Genomic DNA, 17,311 nt, shown 5'->3' on the forward strand with positions numbered 1-17,311 from the left:
ATTTGGCCTGCTAAACCCAGGGTTGTGAGTTCAATCCTTGAGGGGGCCATTTGGGGCAAAAATTGGGGATTGGTCCTGCTTTGAGCAGGGGGTTGGACTAGATGACCTCCTGAGGTCCCTTCCAACCCTGATTTTCTATGATTAATTGGTGCACACAAACTTACACAACCCTAGTAAACAAGCCTCATGAAAGGAATAGGACTGGGATGGAAGGAACCCAATACTCAATCCCTGGGCAAGGTAGCTTGATATCCCTGCCATGGTTCAAAAACTGGCTGCATAGGGGACTGTGGCTAATGTATCTGCACACCGGAGGTACCTGCAGCCTCTCAGACCCTTCCCCCACCTGCTTCTCTTTCCCCTTCAAGCCTTAGAGGCCATGAGCACATTGAAACTGCTGCGGATCTGCAACATTGCAGGGCCTTCACCACCCTCTGCACCTGGGGGTAGAAGCACTTAGACACCATGACAATGGACTTGACAGCTAAGATTTCACCCTAATGCGACCAGGGCAAGAATGGGCCTGTGGTTTTTGATACATCCATCACAAAACATTGCAGTTGCACACAAAAGGGCAAAAAGCACCCTGGAGTAGAACAAGAATAGGCAGCCATGAATGATGATTCCAGCATTGGCCACAGTCAGGGTGAGGGAGGTCTCTTTTCAGCCATCTCAGCAAAACACATTTGAGAATGCAATGAAATAAAACTTGATTAATTAGGAGTTCAGATAGCGGAAGAGCCAAGCAAAAATGAAAATATAACAGGCCTGATTCTTCCCACTTCCCCCCAGATTCACACCAGCATTAATGCCAGTAGAGTAATGCAGAATTTACACTGCTGTAAGTAACAGGAGAACCAGGACAAGTATGTTGCCCTAATCTACCAGCACACACATCTGAGAACACTAAGATGTACTTAGTTTCAAAAGTAGATGCATGGGATGTATTTAAGAGGAAAGATTTGAAACAAGACCATCTGAACTAGGACCAGGGATTGACTGGGCCAGGAAGATGAACTATTCTGCCACTCCTTCAGGAAGCAGTCCAACATCCTGTAATTACTCATCCAACACCCACTGAAGTCAGTGGAAGGACTCCCATTGACTTTGACAGGAGTTGGGTGGGTCCCATACTCAGTCGCTCCCCTGGTCCTCTAAATTCATTACAGGAGCAGTTTGGGGAAACTTGCAATTCCAGCTAACTGTGCTATACCACTGCGACTTCAGTCCCCTGGAATGTCACTGTGGCACCTTAATTCATACTTCTTTAAAAAGTGAAAAATGTTAGCACTTAAAAAGTTCTAATACTTATGCAGAGTGAACCATAAATAATTCATTTACTCCACATGCATCTGCATCATTTGAAATGCATCAGCGGTTCTATCAATACAGTGCAATGAATTTACATTATGCAGAATAGGCTTGGGGACATCAAGGCTCTCAGGGTTTGTTGATCTGAGCATTATTACTAAAGGTAAACTGAAATAAATTACCGCTGCTAGTACAAGACAACATTTTTCAGCATGGTAAATAAAACATATTAGTTCTAGATCATTAAATTCAATATCAGACTTTAAAAGAGCCTAGAGATTTATTTTATAATTGTATTAGTAAAATATACAATAAAACTAATGTGATGTTCAGCATAATGAAGAAAAGGCTTTGCTTTGTTTAGATCTCAGTTATTAGGTAACATTTTCAAAAGGGCCTGTGACTCAGTCAAAAGCCTTTGACTTGCAATGAGAGTTAGGCTCCTAAGTGCCTACGCCACTTTTGAAAATGGGACTCAGGTCCTTCTGAAAATTGTACCTCTTGGGTCTCTTCATGTAGGAGAAGGAATATTATGTCAGTGAAAAAGGGTAATCTTGTGGACTGGGACTCAAGATAACAGGGCTCAGTTCCATTACTCAATGTCTCTGTGCCTCAGGCCTCATCTGTAAAATGCGGATAACAGTACTCTCTGATTTTCATCCTTTGACTGTCTTTTCTGTTTAGATTGTTAGCTCTTTGGGTCAAGGACCAGCTCTCACTATGTGTTTGTACAGTGCCTAGCACAATGAGGCCCTGCTCTCAGCTGGGGCCTCTCAACATTACCATAATACAAAAAATAAATAACCATGTGTTGCCAGATGTCACAGCAAACACTAATTCAACTGGGGCTGGAAAAACATCCTGTAAATAGCAGGCACTGGTGGCACACTCCATCCAGTCAATTGCAGTAACCAGTGAAGTGGCTGCTGTTACGTTTCCCATTCACAAAGAAAACACGTACTTTTGGGGTGGGTGAAATGCACTTGACACTAAGGAAAAGCAACAAAGAACAAATGTAAGTCTCAGTGACCTAGCCACCTGGACACGACTCACAACCCTGTGTAAAGGAAGGGATGCTCCTGAGATCTGAAAGTGCAGAAAACAGACGGACAGTTTTTTAACTGGTATAAATCAGCACAGCTCCCTGGCACTTAATGACACTGTGGCGCTTTACACCAGCTCAGAATCTGGCCCACTGCATTGCTTCCCTACATTTACATTGCTACACACACTACAACTGCCAATTTTTTTCCTTTAAGGCTGTGCCTACTCACACTGAGAGCTGGAGCTGTGATCCTGTCCCCCAGAAGACACCTTTGTGGGGCTGATTTAGATCTTTTTCGCCTGTAATCAGCAGTCTGGAAACCATGGGAAATTATTAAAGATGGGTCATGGAGACATGAAGATTCCTGTGCTGCTCTGAATTCAGGAACCAAAACCTTTAGGGTTTGAATCCATGAGTTCAAAAACACCTCAACTCCTCAAAAATTCTAAGGGTTCACAGCCAAAGTACCAGTTTTGGCTCCTCTCTTGAATTTAAGAAAATCATCTAACTTATAACAATCTGCCAATACAATAAAAACACTCAAACCAACTTAAAAGAGATACTCAAAGTTTGAGGAAGATCTGCACTCTGAGCACTTGAAGTGTAGCTATGTCACACTCTAAGGTCAACTCTGATCTCATAAGAACATAGAATGGCCATACTGGGTCAGACCAAAGATCCATCTACCCAATAACCTGTCTTCCAACAGTGGCTGGTGCCAGATGCTTCAGAGGGAATGAACAGAACAGGTGATCATCAAGTGATCCATCCCCTGTCGCCCATTCCCAGCTTCTGGCACACAGAGACTAGGGACATCATCCCTGCCCATCCTGACTAATAGCCATTGATGGACCTATCCTCCGTGAATTTATCTAGTTCTTTTTTGAACCCTATTATAGTCTTGGCCTTCACAACATCCTCTGGCTAAGAGTGCCACAGGTTGACTGTCCATTGTGTGAAGAAATACTTCCTTTTGTTTGTTTTAAAACCTGCTGCCTATTAATTTCATTTAGTGACCCTTAGTTTTTGTGTTATGAGAAGGAGTAAATAACACTTCCTTGTTTACTTTCTCCATACCAGTCATGATTTTATAGACCTCTATCATACCTCCCCTTAGTCATCTCTTTTCCACGCTGAAAAGTTCAAGCTGTTCCATACCCCTAATCATTTTTGTTGCCCTTTTCTGTACCTTTTCCAACTCCAATATATCTTTTTTGAGATGGGGTGATCACGTCTGCACACAGTAAACAAGATATGGGCATACCATGTGTCAAGGTTCCTTCCCCACTCCATGAAAGACCCCCTAAGCTTATTCTTACCATCTTAGGTTAAAAACTTCCCCAAGGTACAAACTTTGCCTTGTCCTTGAACAGTATGCTGCCACCACCAAGTGTTTTAAACAAAGAACAGGGAAAGAAACCACTTGGAGACATCTTCCCCCAAAATATCCCCCGAAGCCCTACACACCCCCTTTCCTGGGGAGGCTTGAGAATAATATCCTAACCAATTAGTTACAAAATCATCAAAGACCCAAACCCCTGGATCTTGGAACAATGGAAAAATCAATCAGGTTCTTAAAAGAAGGATTTTATTAAAAAAAAAAGAAAGGTAAAAATCATCTCTGTAAAATCAGGATGGAAAATACTTTACAGGGTATTCAGATTCAAAACACAGAGGATCCCCCTCTGGGCAAAACCTTAAAGTTACAGAAAACAGGAATAAACCTCCCTCTTAACACAGGGAAAATTCAGTATAAAACAAAAGATGAACTAATCCACCTTGCTGGCTTACCTATACTGGTTGCAATATTGGAGACTTGGATTAGGATGGGTTGGAGAAGATGGATTTCTGTCTGGCCTCTCTCAGTCCCAAGAGAGAACAATCACATAAACAAAGAGCACAAATAAAAGCCTCCCCCGCCCTGGCCCAAGATCTGAAAGTATCTTGTCCCCTTATTGGTCCTTTGGGTCAGATGCCAGCCGGGTTAACTGAGCTTCTTAATCCTTTACAGGTAACAGGATGTTGCCTCTGGCCAGGAGGGATTTTATAGCACTGTATACAGAAAGGTGGTTACCCTTCCCTTTATATTTATGACACCATGAATTAACTCTCTCTGTTAACTACTATTAAATCAATGGGATTACATCGGTGTAGGTCAGAACCACACACTTTCTGCATTCAAGCCCCAATTCAGGAAAGTGCTTACGCATGTTCCATTTACTTCAAAGGGATTTTTGTCCTGAAGAGAGATGCCTTCTTGTGTTGGGGCTTTAGAACCTGATCCAATGCCCACTGACATCAATGAAAAGACAACCCTCTCCCCCCAAAAAAACCCCACTGAAGCAAATGGATCAGAATTGAGAGATTTAATTGGCTGAACTGCTTTGAAAGCAAATAATTGAGACAATTTGAATACTCCTAGCCATGCAACGTGCTTATCATTGGCTAGGCTAACAAACTCTTGTCTTTTATAACAACACAAAAAATAAAGCGAGAGAGTAATACCCTTTAAAGGAAATCTGGTAGATGTGAAAAGAGCCAAGAGCATCGATTTTTGCAATCTAGTTTTCAGATCTCTTTACATTAGAGTGGTTTATGTTGTGTTGTTAACAACAGGGGAAAAATGGGGACAAGGATATAAGACACTGTTATGGTTTCAATTATTTTGTTGGAATCCCAAAACAACCAGGGTTCCTTCCACCCATTAATTCCTACTTTGACACACATCTTTCAGCACTATTTTCTACTAAGCTGTGTTAGTGTGAAATAGGCTTCTTCAGTGAGTCCTGAGGGAAGACGAACTTGCATTTTGAGAACCAAGAACAGTGGTACAACAGGACACAGGGTGTATGGTGGAGTGAGCAAAGCATGGACTAGAACTTTGGACTACTGGGCTCTATTTCAAGCTTTTCCACTGAGCTGTTGGTCACCGTAAGCCTGATTTACCAGTTACCAGCTGTACAAAGAGTGTAATATTTCCCTATCCAAAGAGATGTAGTAAGAATTAATTAATGTTTGTAAAGTGCTTTGAGGTTCTTGGATGAAGAGCATTATAGTATTTTACCGCAAGACTCTGCTCTCAGTTACACTGGTGTGAATCTAAAGGAATATCACTGGTTTCATGGAGTTCCTCCAGATTTACACTGGTGTATCTGACAACGGAATCTGATACATAATTATTATAACAAGCACCAAAGGGAAAATCATTTAATCAGCCATGTTTATAATGGCTTGACCAATGACAGCTTAATATCATTTTTTTTACTTTTATATAACCTTAGATTATTTAGGTATGATCCAAAGCCCACTGAAGTCCAAGAGAGTCTATTGATTTCAGTGGGCACTGGATCCAGACCTTTACCAACAATTCAATGTGGGACTTATAATGCCTGCCAAAAATTAGAGGCTAATAAAAACATATAGACAGTACCAGCATGCAAACACAGTTTGGGAAAGCTTATATTTGCACAGGGGGGAAAAAAAGAACATTACTGTGCAGAAAAACACATTTTAACCATGAAAGAAATTATTTTTTGAAAACCTCTAAGTGGAGCTGGAAAATTCTCCTGATGTTTGTTCCAATAAAAAAATATATTGCATTATCATCCCACAAATATTCGAGTGGCAGAGTTTAGGGGCAAAAATATTCATAGGAACAGAATATTATGAAGCAAAAAAATCAAACAAATTCACCTGGGGCAAGGAATGTTTCGTAATAGGTGTCTGTACAGTGCCCAGAGCAGTGGCGCCCCCTCCTGATTGGGGCCTTTAGACATGAAAAGGTTAAATAATAATGCTGAAGAACGGTTTCTGAACTCCTAAATTCAAGAAGTATTTCCACCTTTATTCTCCCCATAGATTGCTGTACTGGGAGCCATATTCCAACAAGCGTGCAGAACCTGAAAAAGGGCACTCACCTGCCAGAACTCCTCTGGCAAGTATCCGATGGGTTGTAGTGACATACACTGCCTGCAGTGGCTTCTCCACCAGCTGCTAGTGCAGCAGAAAACAGTGGATGGGGCTGGCCAGAGATGGATGCGCTTAGGGTGACTGGGGGATGCACTGATCCAGCCTAGTTTCCCTTGGCAATCTCTCTCCCCACCCCCTCCGGGGATTAAAATTGCTCCCACAGGGTAGAACCCCTAAAAAAAAAAGAAAAAAAAAGGCAGACTGCAGCAGTGAGGACCTGGTTCAGCTCCCATTAAAGTCAATAGAAAGGTTCCCGTTCAATTTAATGAGAGTCAGCCCTAAATGAGCTGTATAGCACGTTGTTGTTTCATTCCAGCAAGAGCTGATTTAGATTGTAGCAGATGCCAGTGGGGGGCTGGAATTTGCATCTGTAGAACAATTTCCACTGCTGCAAATATGGTGTGCATTAATTCTGGTATTATTCTGTCTCTTCCCCTTGGTACTGGAAAATATAGATTGTAAGACAGGATAAAAAGAAAACATGGCTTACATACAAGGAGCAGACCAGCTGTTGCTGGACCACTCTGTTGCTAGTTGCCTAGCAACGCTTCATCTCTCTGCCTGAAAAAATATTTTGGCAAGGGAATACATTATGAAAATATAAATCAGAAGATTTGTTTATGGTAAAATAAAGATTGACCATGACAGTGCTCTAACCATTTGGTTTGACCACCTCTTCCATCTTGTCAGCTACCATGATTGTAAGCTGTTTGGGACAGAGGCTGTTTTTTTCACTTCATGTCTGAACAGCACCTACCAACAGCCCTGACTGGGGCCTCTAGGTGTTACGGACACATATGTGATGCTGTGTATAATGGAGAAATATCATTTACACATTTACCCTGAGGAAAGCTGGAGTAAGAATTTGGACACTAGAGACACAAGTCAGAAGAAAAAGTGAGAAAAGGAGGGAAAGAGAAAGACAGGGAGAGGAAAGAATAAGTGAGAGTAGAATTATTGTCAAGTGTGCATGCAAGACTCACCACTTATCCATTTAGCCTCTGGGTCATGAATTTTGAAATCAGCATTGAACAGATCTTCCACTGTTATCTTTTTCTTTTGAGACAGGCTGTTATCTTCAACTGTAAAACATTCAGAAGGAAATAGGTGTTATTCCTATTTTGAAATTTATCTGCAAACGCAACAGTTGTGAATAGCATAACTCCCCAGGCTGAGCTCTTCCAAGTTTCAGAATAGAGGGGAGAACATCATGGCCTGAATTCTCAGTTATGTTAAGGCCCCTGTAGGCAGGCTGAGTGGTATAATGGGACCTTAATGTAAAGTCAAATTTGGCTCAGTATTCTGACGTTCATATATACTGTGTATTAGGAGCCAATGCCTGGTCCCAAGGACTACAAAAGGAGCAAGATCTGATCCAAAGTATGGGTTTCTTCTGAACAAAACTTTTTTTTAATGTATTTGTCATAGCAATAGAAATTATAGTTCTAACACCACTGGTTAAATTATGCCATAAATTAGACATTCACATGTGGGAAAAGAAAAACAAAACACAAATCTAGATTAATACAGATAGTTAGGACTTAAAGATACAGATTGGTTCTTGGTAGGATTTACAAATTATTTTAGGGCAAGTTAGGTACCTAAAACTTGGCTTTTGCAAATCGCACTAAGTGACTCTCTACATCTTTAGGCTCCTTTATAAGTCTTCCCCCTACTCAGGTACATTTACAATAAAAAGACAAAACTCAAGAACAGTGAAAACGGAGCTGTTCTCTGGATTACATGCACGTAATTTTGAGACTCTGGAAGACTTTTTAGTAGACAGCAGAGGGATAGGCCCAGCATCATTCACACATACTGTGTCTCTTGATGATGCTTACTTCTATTGCTTTCCCTTCCCTGCCCCAAAAAATGCTTCCTACACAACTTGGATGCTATCATCACAAACTGTCATGCAATAGGACAGGACTCCCACTATATATCTTCACATAATAGGAGGAGAATCAATTTCAACATCAAAAGGGTAGAAATCTTGGTAGAGAAGACCACAAAACAGTAGCAATTGCTCTATGGCAGAAGGACTTAAAAAGAATCCTTTGAGTCTGGAACTCATCCAATGGTACACTGAGATACAACAATAGGGAGACAGGGGAATTCAAACATAAATATGCGAGCAAGTCTTTCATTGTTCAGTACTAATTTCACACAATGCAAAGTCAAATCTTCATGTATCTTCAGATATGAATTAACTTCACTTTTTTAAAAAAGTGCACTCTGAGCGAGGATGGGGCTAGCCCTTGCTGCTTGAGGTGAGGGGTACTCCAGAATGGCCTGCACTGGGCCTGGCCCAGCTGCACCTCTCGCAGTTCACACCAACACGAGAATCTTTTCCACTTGGCCATATAGGCCACCCTGGTAGAGGGCTTTCTACTGCCAAGCAGAATCTGCTGTACAGGAAGGGAGCACTGGCTCTCCAGGGCGTTTAGCCACAGAACCTCCATGCCGTCAGGTGCAGCGACTGCAGGTCAGGGTGGAGAAGCCGCCTGCCGACCGGTGTAATGAGGTCCCGGTGTAGGGGCAGGACTACTGGGGCCTCCACTGACAGCTCTAGGAGCGACGTGTACCAGTGTTGGTGGGCGCAGGTTGGGATGATGAGGATCACTGCTGCCTTGTCCCTGCGCACCTTGAGCAGGACCTTGTGCACCAAGGGGAGCGGGGAGAAGGCATACATCAAGCCCCCTCTCCACAGGATCGCAAACGCGTCCGTGAGTGAGCCCGGGCTGCGGCCCTGGAACGAGCAGAACCACGGGCACTGGGTGTTGGCCCTGGTGGCAAACAGATCTACCTGGGGAAACCCCCACCTGTGGAAGAGCGAAAGCACGATTTCTGCCCTAAGCGTCCACTCATGCACGCGGTACGACCTGCTGAGGGAGTTTGCCAGCTCGTTCCGCACGCCCGGGAGATAGGATGCCTCGAGGTGAATTGCATAGGCTATGCAAAGGTCCCAGAGGAGGACAGCCTCACGACAGAGTGGCGAGGAACGAGCCCTGACCTGCTTGTTTATATAAAACATGGCAGTAGTGTTGTCCGTCAGAACTGTCACGCTGTGACCACTCAGAGTGGTGTGAAAGGTCTGGCAGGCGAGACAAACCGCCCTGAGCTCCTTCACGTTGATATGGAGTGACCGCTCTGCCTCGGACCACAATCCCTGCATCATGAGGTCCCCCAGGTGAGCCCCCAATCCGTGGTCTGACGCATCTGTTACCAGAGTCAGGTCCAGAAGTGGGGCAGCAAAGGGGATGCCTTTGCAAACCACAGTTTGGGACTGCCACCACAGCAGGGAGTCCAGCACATCCCGTGGGGCTGTCACTACCAAGTCCGGGGGTCCCTGCCTGGGCGAGCCACGCCTGCAGAGTCCTGAGTCTCAGTCTGGCATGCCTGACCACGTGCGTGCATGCTGCCATGTGGCCCAGCAGTCACCAGTCCCCTGGATCCAGGGAAGGGATGATGGTGCCCAAAGAGACCATGAGGAACCGGGCCTTGACCAGGAACTTGTTGAGCCCGTGCAGGTCTAGGATGGGGCGAAGGCCCCCTTTGGCCTTGGGGATGAGGAAGTACCGGGAGTAGAACCCCTTTCCCCTTAGGCCGTAAGGCACCGCCTCTACCACCCCCGCCTTTAGTGGCGAGCGAACTTCCTGCTCTAGGAGATTAGGAGATGCTCATGAGAGAGGTTCCTGAAGAGGGACCAGGTGGGAGGGTGGGGGGTGGGGGGGCGGGGGAGGAAGGCAAACTGCAGTGACTACCTGTTCCGCTCCATGCGTAAGACCCAACAGTCTGATGTAATGGACCACGCACGGGAGAAACGGGACAGGCGGTTCAGGAAATAAAGGGATGGATCCGGTGACTGGTCTGGTACGCTGTCCTCTAGTGCACCTTCAAAAGCCTGGCTTAGTGCCCGGCTGGGACTTGCCTTGGTTCTGGCCCGGCGCATTATTATTATTATTATTGCACTGTCGCCTGTTATCCCTGCCTCACCTACAGTAAGGATCATGCCTATGGCGAGGCTGGTACTGGTGTTGAGGGGGAGGCTGCGGCTTGAAGGGCTTCCTCTGAGTCACAGGGGTCTGCATACCCAGTGACTTTATGCAGCCTCGAGTCTGTCTGGTCCGAGAAGAGCCCGGGCCCTTCGAAGGGGAGGTCCTGGAGTGTATTCTGGACCTCCGGGGCAGGCCTGACTCCTGGAGCCATGCCGAGCGCCTCATGCCACCCCGACGCGATTGTTCTAGCTGCCACGTCTGCCGAATCCAGGGAGGCCTGGAGAGAGGTCTTGGCTACTGCCTTGCCCTCGTCCATCAGGGCCGTGAACTCCTGTTGGGAACCTTGCAGGAGGTTGTCCTTAAACTTCCCCACCACCGCCCAGGAGTTGAAATTGTGGTTGTTGAGGATGGCCTGCTGGTTAGCAATCTTCAGCTGAAGGCCCCCAGGTACACCTTTCTACCAAAAAGGTCCAGCCGTTTCGACTCCTTGGCCTTAGGGGCTGCAGCCTGCTGACCATGGCGCTCCCTTTCGTTCACTGCTGAAACCACTAGGGAGCATGGACTCAGGTGGCAGAACAGGAACTCATAGCCCTCAGATGGGGCAAAGTACTTATGCTCCACTCCTTTAGCCGTTGGAGTGCTGGAGGCTGGGGTCTGCCATATAGTCTTATAGTTAGACTGGATGGTCTTAATGAACGGGACCGCTATTCTGGATGGACCTTCGGGGCTCAAAATGTCCACCATGGGGTTCTCCTGCTCAACCGTCTCCTTGGCCTGCAACCCCAAATTTTGGGTGACTCTGCGCAACAGTTCCTGGTGGGCTCCATGGTCTATCAGCGGAGGGCCGGACACCTCTGTACCCACCACCGCCTCATCGGGAGAAGACGAGGAGGTTAGCTGCCACTCGACCCCCTCTGGTTGGTCCTCCTGCTCCCCATCTCCGGTGGTAGGGGCCTCCGGCTCAGGCTGGGATGGGAGTCCATGGGATGGCACCAGGCTTGGTGCTGGACTCTCTGGTCTATGCTGGAGGCCTGGATACTGTTGCCTCCGGCACCGTCTGGCATCGGTGTGGGGACCAGGACCACTGCATAGAGTAACTTGCCCTGGACGGAGCCCCTTGGCGCTCCTGATAGGCCCAGGGGTTCCAGAAGGGCCAATGTCCTGGCGGCCCCCATTGAGATTGCCAGCTCCCTTGAGGGTCCCTGCTTTCTGGGCCCCGGTGCGGGTAGCTATAGCGGCTGGAGTGGGCGCCGGACTGTGGTGACGCCGATCGCGAAGGCCATGGTGGTGCCAATGATCTGCGCCGGCGGGAGAACGAGCAGCTCCTGGCTGAGCGAGACTGGGAGCGGTACCAGTATCCCCGGGACCGGGATCAGGACCGGTGCCAGCGTTCCCTGGACTGGGACCGTCTGTGGGAGACCTCTGGTGAGGGCCGTCTCGACTCCTCCCAGTGCCAATCTCTGGGCAGTGCTGGAGAGCGGCGTGCCCTTTCTGGTGCTTCTTCTGCGCGTCGACCCACTGCCGGTGCCGCAATCTCCTTCTGGGCAGCTGGCAAGTGCAAGTCTGCAGAGTTGGAGCTCAACCGGGACCAACTCCGGGAGCAGCACCGGGACGGTGTCCTCAAGCAGCACACCATTGCCAGCTTATCCCTTGACGGCACCCGAGGCATGGGCGCCGGAGGGTTTTCCCCATATGGGAGAGAGCTCGCTGCTGACAGCTCAATGAGGTCCTTTGCAGCCTCAAAGGTGCCAGGCGCGGAGGGCTGATCCGTTATGCCCTCGAGCCCATCGTCCACACTGAGCTCACTTAGGTCTGGGCTTGGTGGGGCTTGTGCTGCTGGGACTGCCTGCGTCAGCACCGGTACCGCAGCCTTCCCGCTCTTGTCGGCGCTCGGAGCCTTGGGAGGCGCCGGCCTCCTGTGCGGGGAACGACCGCGCCTTCCTTTAGGCTGTGCCGGGGGCCGCACCGGGAGGATGATCAGTGTCGGGGCCTAGCCTGGCGCTCCGGGGCCGACAGTTTACGGTGCTTAGCCAGTGCCGGGTCTCTCCACGGCTCCGGGGCACTACGCACTGAGGAAGTCTGAGCCGGCGTCGGGCGCTCTGAGCCTGGCGGCTGCAATGCAGCCTCCATCAACAGTTGCTTTAGGCAAAAGTCTCTTTCTTTCCTTGTCCTTGGCTTAAACGTCTTGCAAATCCTACACCTTTCAGTTTGATGTCCGTCCCCCAGGCAACGTAGACACAAGTCGTGGGGGTCACTAATTGGCATAGGTTTGCGGCACGTGGCACAAGCCTTGAAGCCGTGGGCCTGCGGCATGCCCCGTGGCCCGGGGCAGGTGCTAGAGGCCTCCAAGCACCTAATGAGTTAAGTGTCCACAATCTGTATGTAAACTAACTGATAATAGCTACTCTAAAGGCTAAGGGACTGCTCTTGTACGAGAGAGAGAAAGAGAAAGAGAGAGAGAGAGAGAGAGAGAGAGGTTGTTCCACGCCGCCACGGGCAGTAAGAAGGAACTTGAGGGGGTTGGGCCGGCAGGGATATATATGCACGGTGCAGTGGTGTCACTCGGGGGGCCCGCCGGCCCAATGGGAGCCACTGAGGGAAAAAGTTTCCAACGCTCGTGCTCGCAGTGCGTGCACACCTAATGTGGAATGGACGTGAACAAGCACTCGAAGAAGAGCAAAGATTGCTTTGATGTGTAATTCTTCAGGTCAGGTGTTTGGGGCACCAGCTAATTGCCTGAACACAGCTGGCTGGGGTTGGGCCAAACGCTGTCTTTTCAGCCATTGCTGTGGAACAGGGGTAGGGGAGGAGACAAAGAGGAGAAGAGCAGAAGCAGAAGGAAAGCTGGTTTCCTGTACTATTTATTCTTCTATGGAGTCCCAGCCCCATCCTTGTAATGTAGTGTTGAACATGTAATGAAGGTACTTATGCTGTGAAACTTAAATACGGGGGCCTAACTGCTGCACTATACTGCAGAGGGATTTTGTACCAGCTACTAGAAAACAGAACTAGGGGGGCATTCTACTAAAGAGGCAGAACTTCTCAATGGCATTAAGATGCTGCCTTCTCAGCACTCTTGAGCAAGAACCACAGTGTTTTCATGATTTCCCTTCTGCTCTGAATTCTGAGTCTCTTGCCCATCTTTAGGATTTGCCGGGAGATACTTTGGCTAGCATGACACTGGTACAAACAAAGCAATCTAGCACTTTTTTTTCCTCTTTTTTTTTTTGCCAACAGTGACATCAAGATTCCCAGACATTGCTAACTGACACTTTAAAAAAAAAAGTCTTCTGATTCCAGTGTGTAATGCAATATGGCATATAGGATTCAAGGAGTTAAGTGAGTGCTTCCTCTGTACATTTCCAGTGGGCCCTATTAAAAACTGAACCCATATGGCATTAGAGGTCTGGTGACAATCCAAAGCAAGTGCAGAGAAGATCAACAGCTTTGTGATTCTTAAAGGAAAGTTAATTTTATCTGTGGTATAATTAATGTCTGCAGTGTTTAATAAGCACTCAGGAGTCAGGATGGTTAGAAGGAGGGCATAGCACTGTTATTAGCTTCACACTGGACGTATGTAGTTCACACCAGGCATGGTCAGAAACTTAACACAGACATTAGCATAGTAGACACTCCCATACTAACATGACATCTCATTTGTCTCGTCACTTCCATGCCACATCTACACAAACTATTTCATAAATACATGATAGAGGCTCTCAGGCCAATGGATGAAGAGCATATGTAATATGAATGGAGCCTAGATTAGGTACATAGCTGGGTGGAAAATGGAAAATTATTGCTTTTCATAGAAAAACCAAATACCAACAATTTTTTGGCTGGAAACCCCCTTTCTGTCCTGCAGTTTTGGGGCGAAAAAAATGGAAAATTTTTCATTCAGCCCTTAGTACACATATTTATTCCTCAAATGCAGAAATAAAGTCAAATTTTGGAGGTCACCAGTGCAGGTCTATCTACTTCTACAACATCACTGTAGGATCTGATTGCCTGAGGTGTGTTGGTATCATGTGGCTCTAATTTTCTTTACTACTGTTTAATATTAACTTGCTATGCATTTACATACAGTGGAAACAGACTCCTTGAAGCCAATTAAGGGAGGGGAAAATGGCTTTTTACTTCACTGATCTACAGCTACTGAGCAACCAAGAGCTACTTAGTATTAACTGTGAAACATGTTTTGTTTCACTAGCAGGTGCTCAAACATCCTGTACCAAGTTATAATGTTCTTCAGTTTTCCTATTTTCAAACGATGATTGAGTCTTTAATTGTTTTACTTGATTTGGCCTCACTCACTACAAGAACTGAAATAGCCTAACACAAATCCCCTGTCAAACCCTCTATGCAATAATATTTTTCCATGCTCTTCACATTTTTATTAAACCAACAATATAGGTTCTGAGGAACTCAAGGGAACAGATCTCTTCAATTAGTGATAAACAGCAGGGTGCTAATACTTGGTACCTGGTGGCAGCGAACAGAGTAACCAGAATAGGTGTGGGAGGAATGGTAGAGCTACGAAAGCCTAAATAGCAATGCCAGCCACCAGCTGATGGGGAAACTATTTACTAGGAAAATCCACTATGGAACAAACATTTGGATATATACGTTGGGTCCCTGGTCTTCCAGCACAGTCATAAGGACAGACGCTCCCTTGTTTCAACATTGGAACCTGGGGATGGCATGGGAAAGAGGGCATGATCCTTCCCTATCTGCACAGGCCAAGGACGACTGCACTCAGCCCCAGGACCACTCTCTCCACAGGGCCCTGGGCACTCCTAACGGTCCAAAGGAGCAGAGGATTAGGCAGTGCTATTTTCCCCATCACACACACACGGAGCAGCCGAGCTGCGGCACAGTCTCTCCTTGAACTCAACACCATCACACGGCTGGGCTAATGGGTACAACATAGCCCGCAACGTGCTGTGGAGAACATTAACCTCAGTAAGTGTTGGCCTATGTACATTCAGGTTGGAGACTAACCAAGGACCTTGTTCTGTGTTTTGAGCAGCTGGAATAAGGTGCCTTGAGTCAACATCACAAACTCACAAAGTAACACAAAGAAATAAAAGCAAAGCTTCCCCTGACCAAGCAGGGGCCCAGAGGTCTTTCCCCTTACATCTCCCTGTACTGCTCCAGGGCCAGCCACAGGAACCCACCTGCTTCCCACAGCTCCACCTCAAATCAAGTTCTCTCAGCCCTTTATAGGATACACGTGACCCCTTCTCACCTGGATCTGATTATTGAACAAGGCAGGCTGGGCCCAGACTCCCTGGCCCTTAAAGACCACAGCTAGAGCTGTAAAACCCAGATTTGTGCAGCTAGAAAAACAGGATTTCTGGTGTCTTGCTGGTACACAGAAACTGATATCCCAGAAGGATAAGGTGGCTTTAAGCCATCTTTGCATGCCCCATATTCTGGAAAGGCTACTCTAACTTATGCTCAGGTCCCCTATGGGCTATTACAATAACAGGAAATTCAACAATAGAAATTCAGAAAATAAAATGGAAAACACACAAGGGTTTTTTTTTGCCACTGTTTTAGAACAGCCTCCGTGATGCTAGGTACACTATGCTCACCGACAGTGCAGCTGCCGGTAGTGCTCAGTGAGCTAATGCTTTACAGTGACTGCCTTTCACACTATCTCTGTACAAGAAGGTGCCTGTGACATCTGCTAAAAATTTAATAGGGAATTGGATGCACTTACTTACACAGTTAAAGGTCAGACTTGAAAGGAACCATCTTGAAGTGTATCTCCAGACAGTGTTAAAGACTAAGGGTATCTTTACACAGCAGCTGGGAGGTTGTTTCCCAGCCTGGATAGACAGACATGTGCTAGCTTTGCTTGAGCTAGCATGCTAAAAAGAGCAGCAAAGCCAGCACAGGCAATGGCTCGGACTAGCTGTCTGAGTACGTACCTAGGGGGTCTGGGCAGGTTTGTCTCTGAGCTGCCCCCCCCCCCCCCCAATCCCCAGTTATGCTGCTATTTTTAGCGCTCTAGCTTGAGCAGAGCTGCTGGTGTCTTGCACTGGGAAGCATGCTTCCAGCTGCAGAATAGACATACCCTAAGAGGAAACATGCATAAAGCCATTGACTAGCTTTGCTTTCCAAACACGGGGCCCGATCCTGAAGATCTTCCTTAGGCAAACCACCTACTGAAGTCAATGAGAAGTTTGATTGAGAAAGCACTGCAGGATTGGGCCAAACTGATAGCAAGCCTTTACTTTATATATTAGTTTCTATCACCTCTTGTGAGAAGGGGCCTAAATATTGTTTGGTAAAGTATCAGTCCTACAACACTGGACTCAAGCAAAATTTGTGCGGTTTTTTTTTAATTGATGTGAACTCGAAGCAGGAACTGGCCCTGCATTTCAAAGCAGGAGGAAACAGCTGTACTCACACAAATCTTTATTTGAAGCCACAAACTACTATGGGTTTTGTGGGCAATTTTGCACAAGCAGATACTCACTAGCAAATATCCGCTAAGACAAGCAGATACAGGACTTGAAAATGCTGCCCCTGCAAGTCTAAAGGAAAAATCTCACAATTTTAGTAGGGTTTTGTAAAATAAGAAATAAAAAAGCAGTTGAAAATTAAGCACCGCTGTTACCAATTAGACTTTCTAGGCATGTAATGAACTCCGCTCATAATTTATGGGCTAGCTTAAAACAGGGATAGTGACCTGTTTTTTAAACATCTGAACCAGCATGAATCTCAGCCTAACCGGAAATTGAACCCAGAGTTAAAACCTTTTTTAAAGGTTTTGATCAATTTGGTAGAGAAATTTAAAGAGGGATATAAAACCCCCTTCCTCAATTACTGGGCTCCAGCCACCTAACCTTCTAAGCAAATCCTCCCCCTTTCCCACACCTACCACTCACCCTTCTTTCTGAAGAGCATGTCCTGATACTGACCCTGCATGAAAACCCCACCATCATGTGCTAGGTATGGATACAATTAATCACTGCTG

The 17,311-nt window shown here is 46.6% G+C and overlaps 1 protein-coding gene across 7 annotated transcripts in view; it reads right to left on the minus strand.

Annotated features, from left to right (window-relative positions):
- The window catches only part of DPP6 (dipeptidyl peptidase like 6), an 807,813-nt gene that overhangs the window by 264,725 nt on the left and 525,777 nt on the right, over positions 1 to 17,311 (minus strand). For all 7 annotated transcript variants that reach the window (XM_073334581.2, XM_073334585.2, XM_073334583.2 and 4 more), the window contains one exon: positions 7,309 to 7,407. In XM_073334581.2, coding sequence (XP_073190682.1) covers positions 7,309 to 7,407 — 99 coding nt within the window. The remainder of the gene's footprint in view (positions 1 to 7,308; positions 7,408 to 17,311) is intronic.

Source organism: Lepidochelys kempii, chromosome 2 (genome assembly GCF_965140285.1).
Source record: "Lepidochelys kempii isolate rLepKem1 chromosome 2, rLepKem1.hap1, whole genome shotgun sequence".
Classification (NCBI taxonomy): domain Eukaryota; kingdom Metazoa; phylum Chordata; order Testudines; family Cheloniidae; genus Lepidochelys; species Lepidochelys kempii.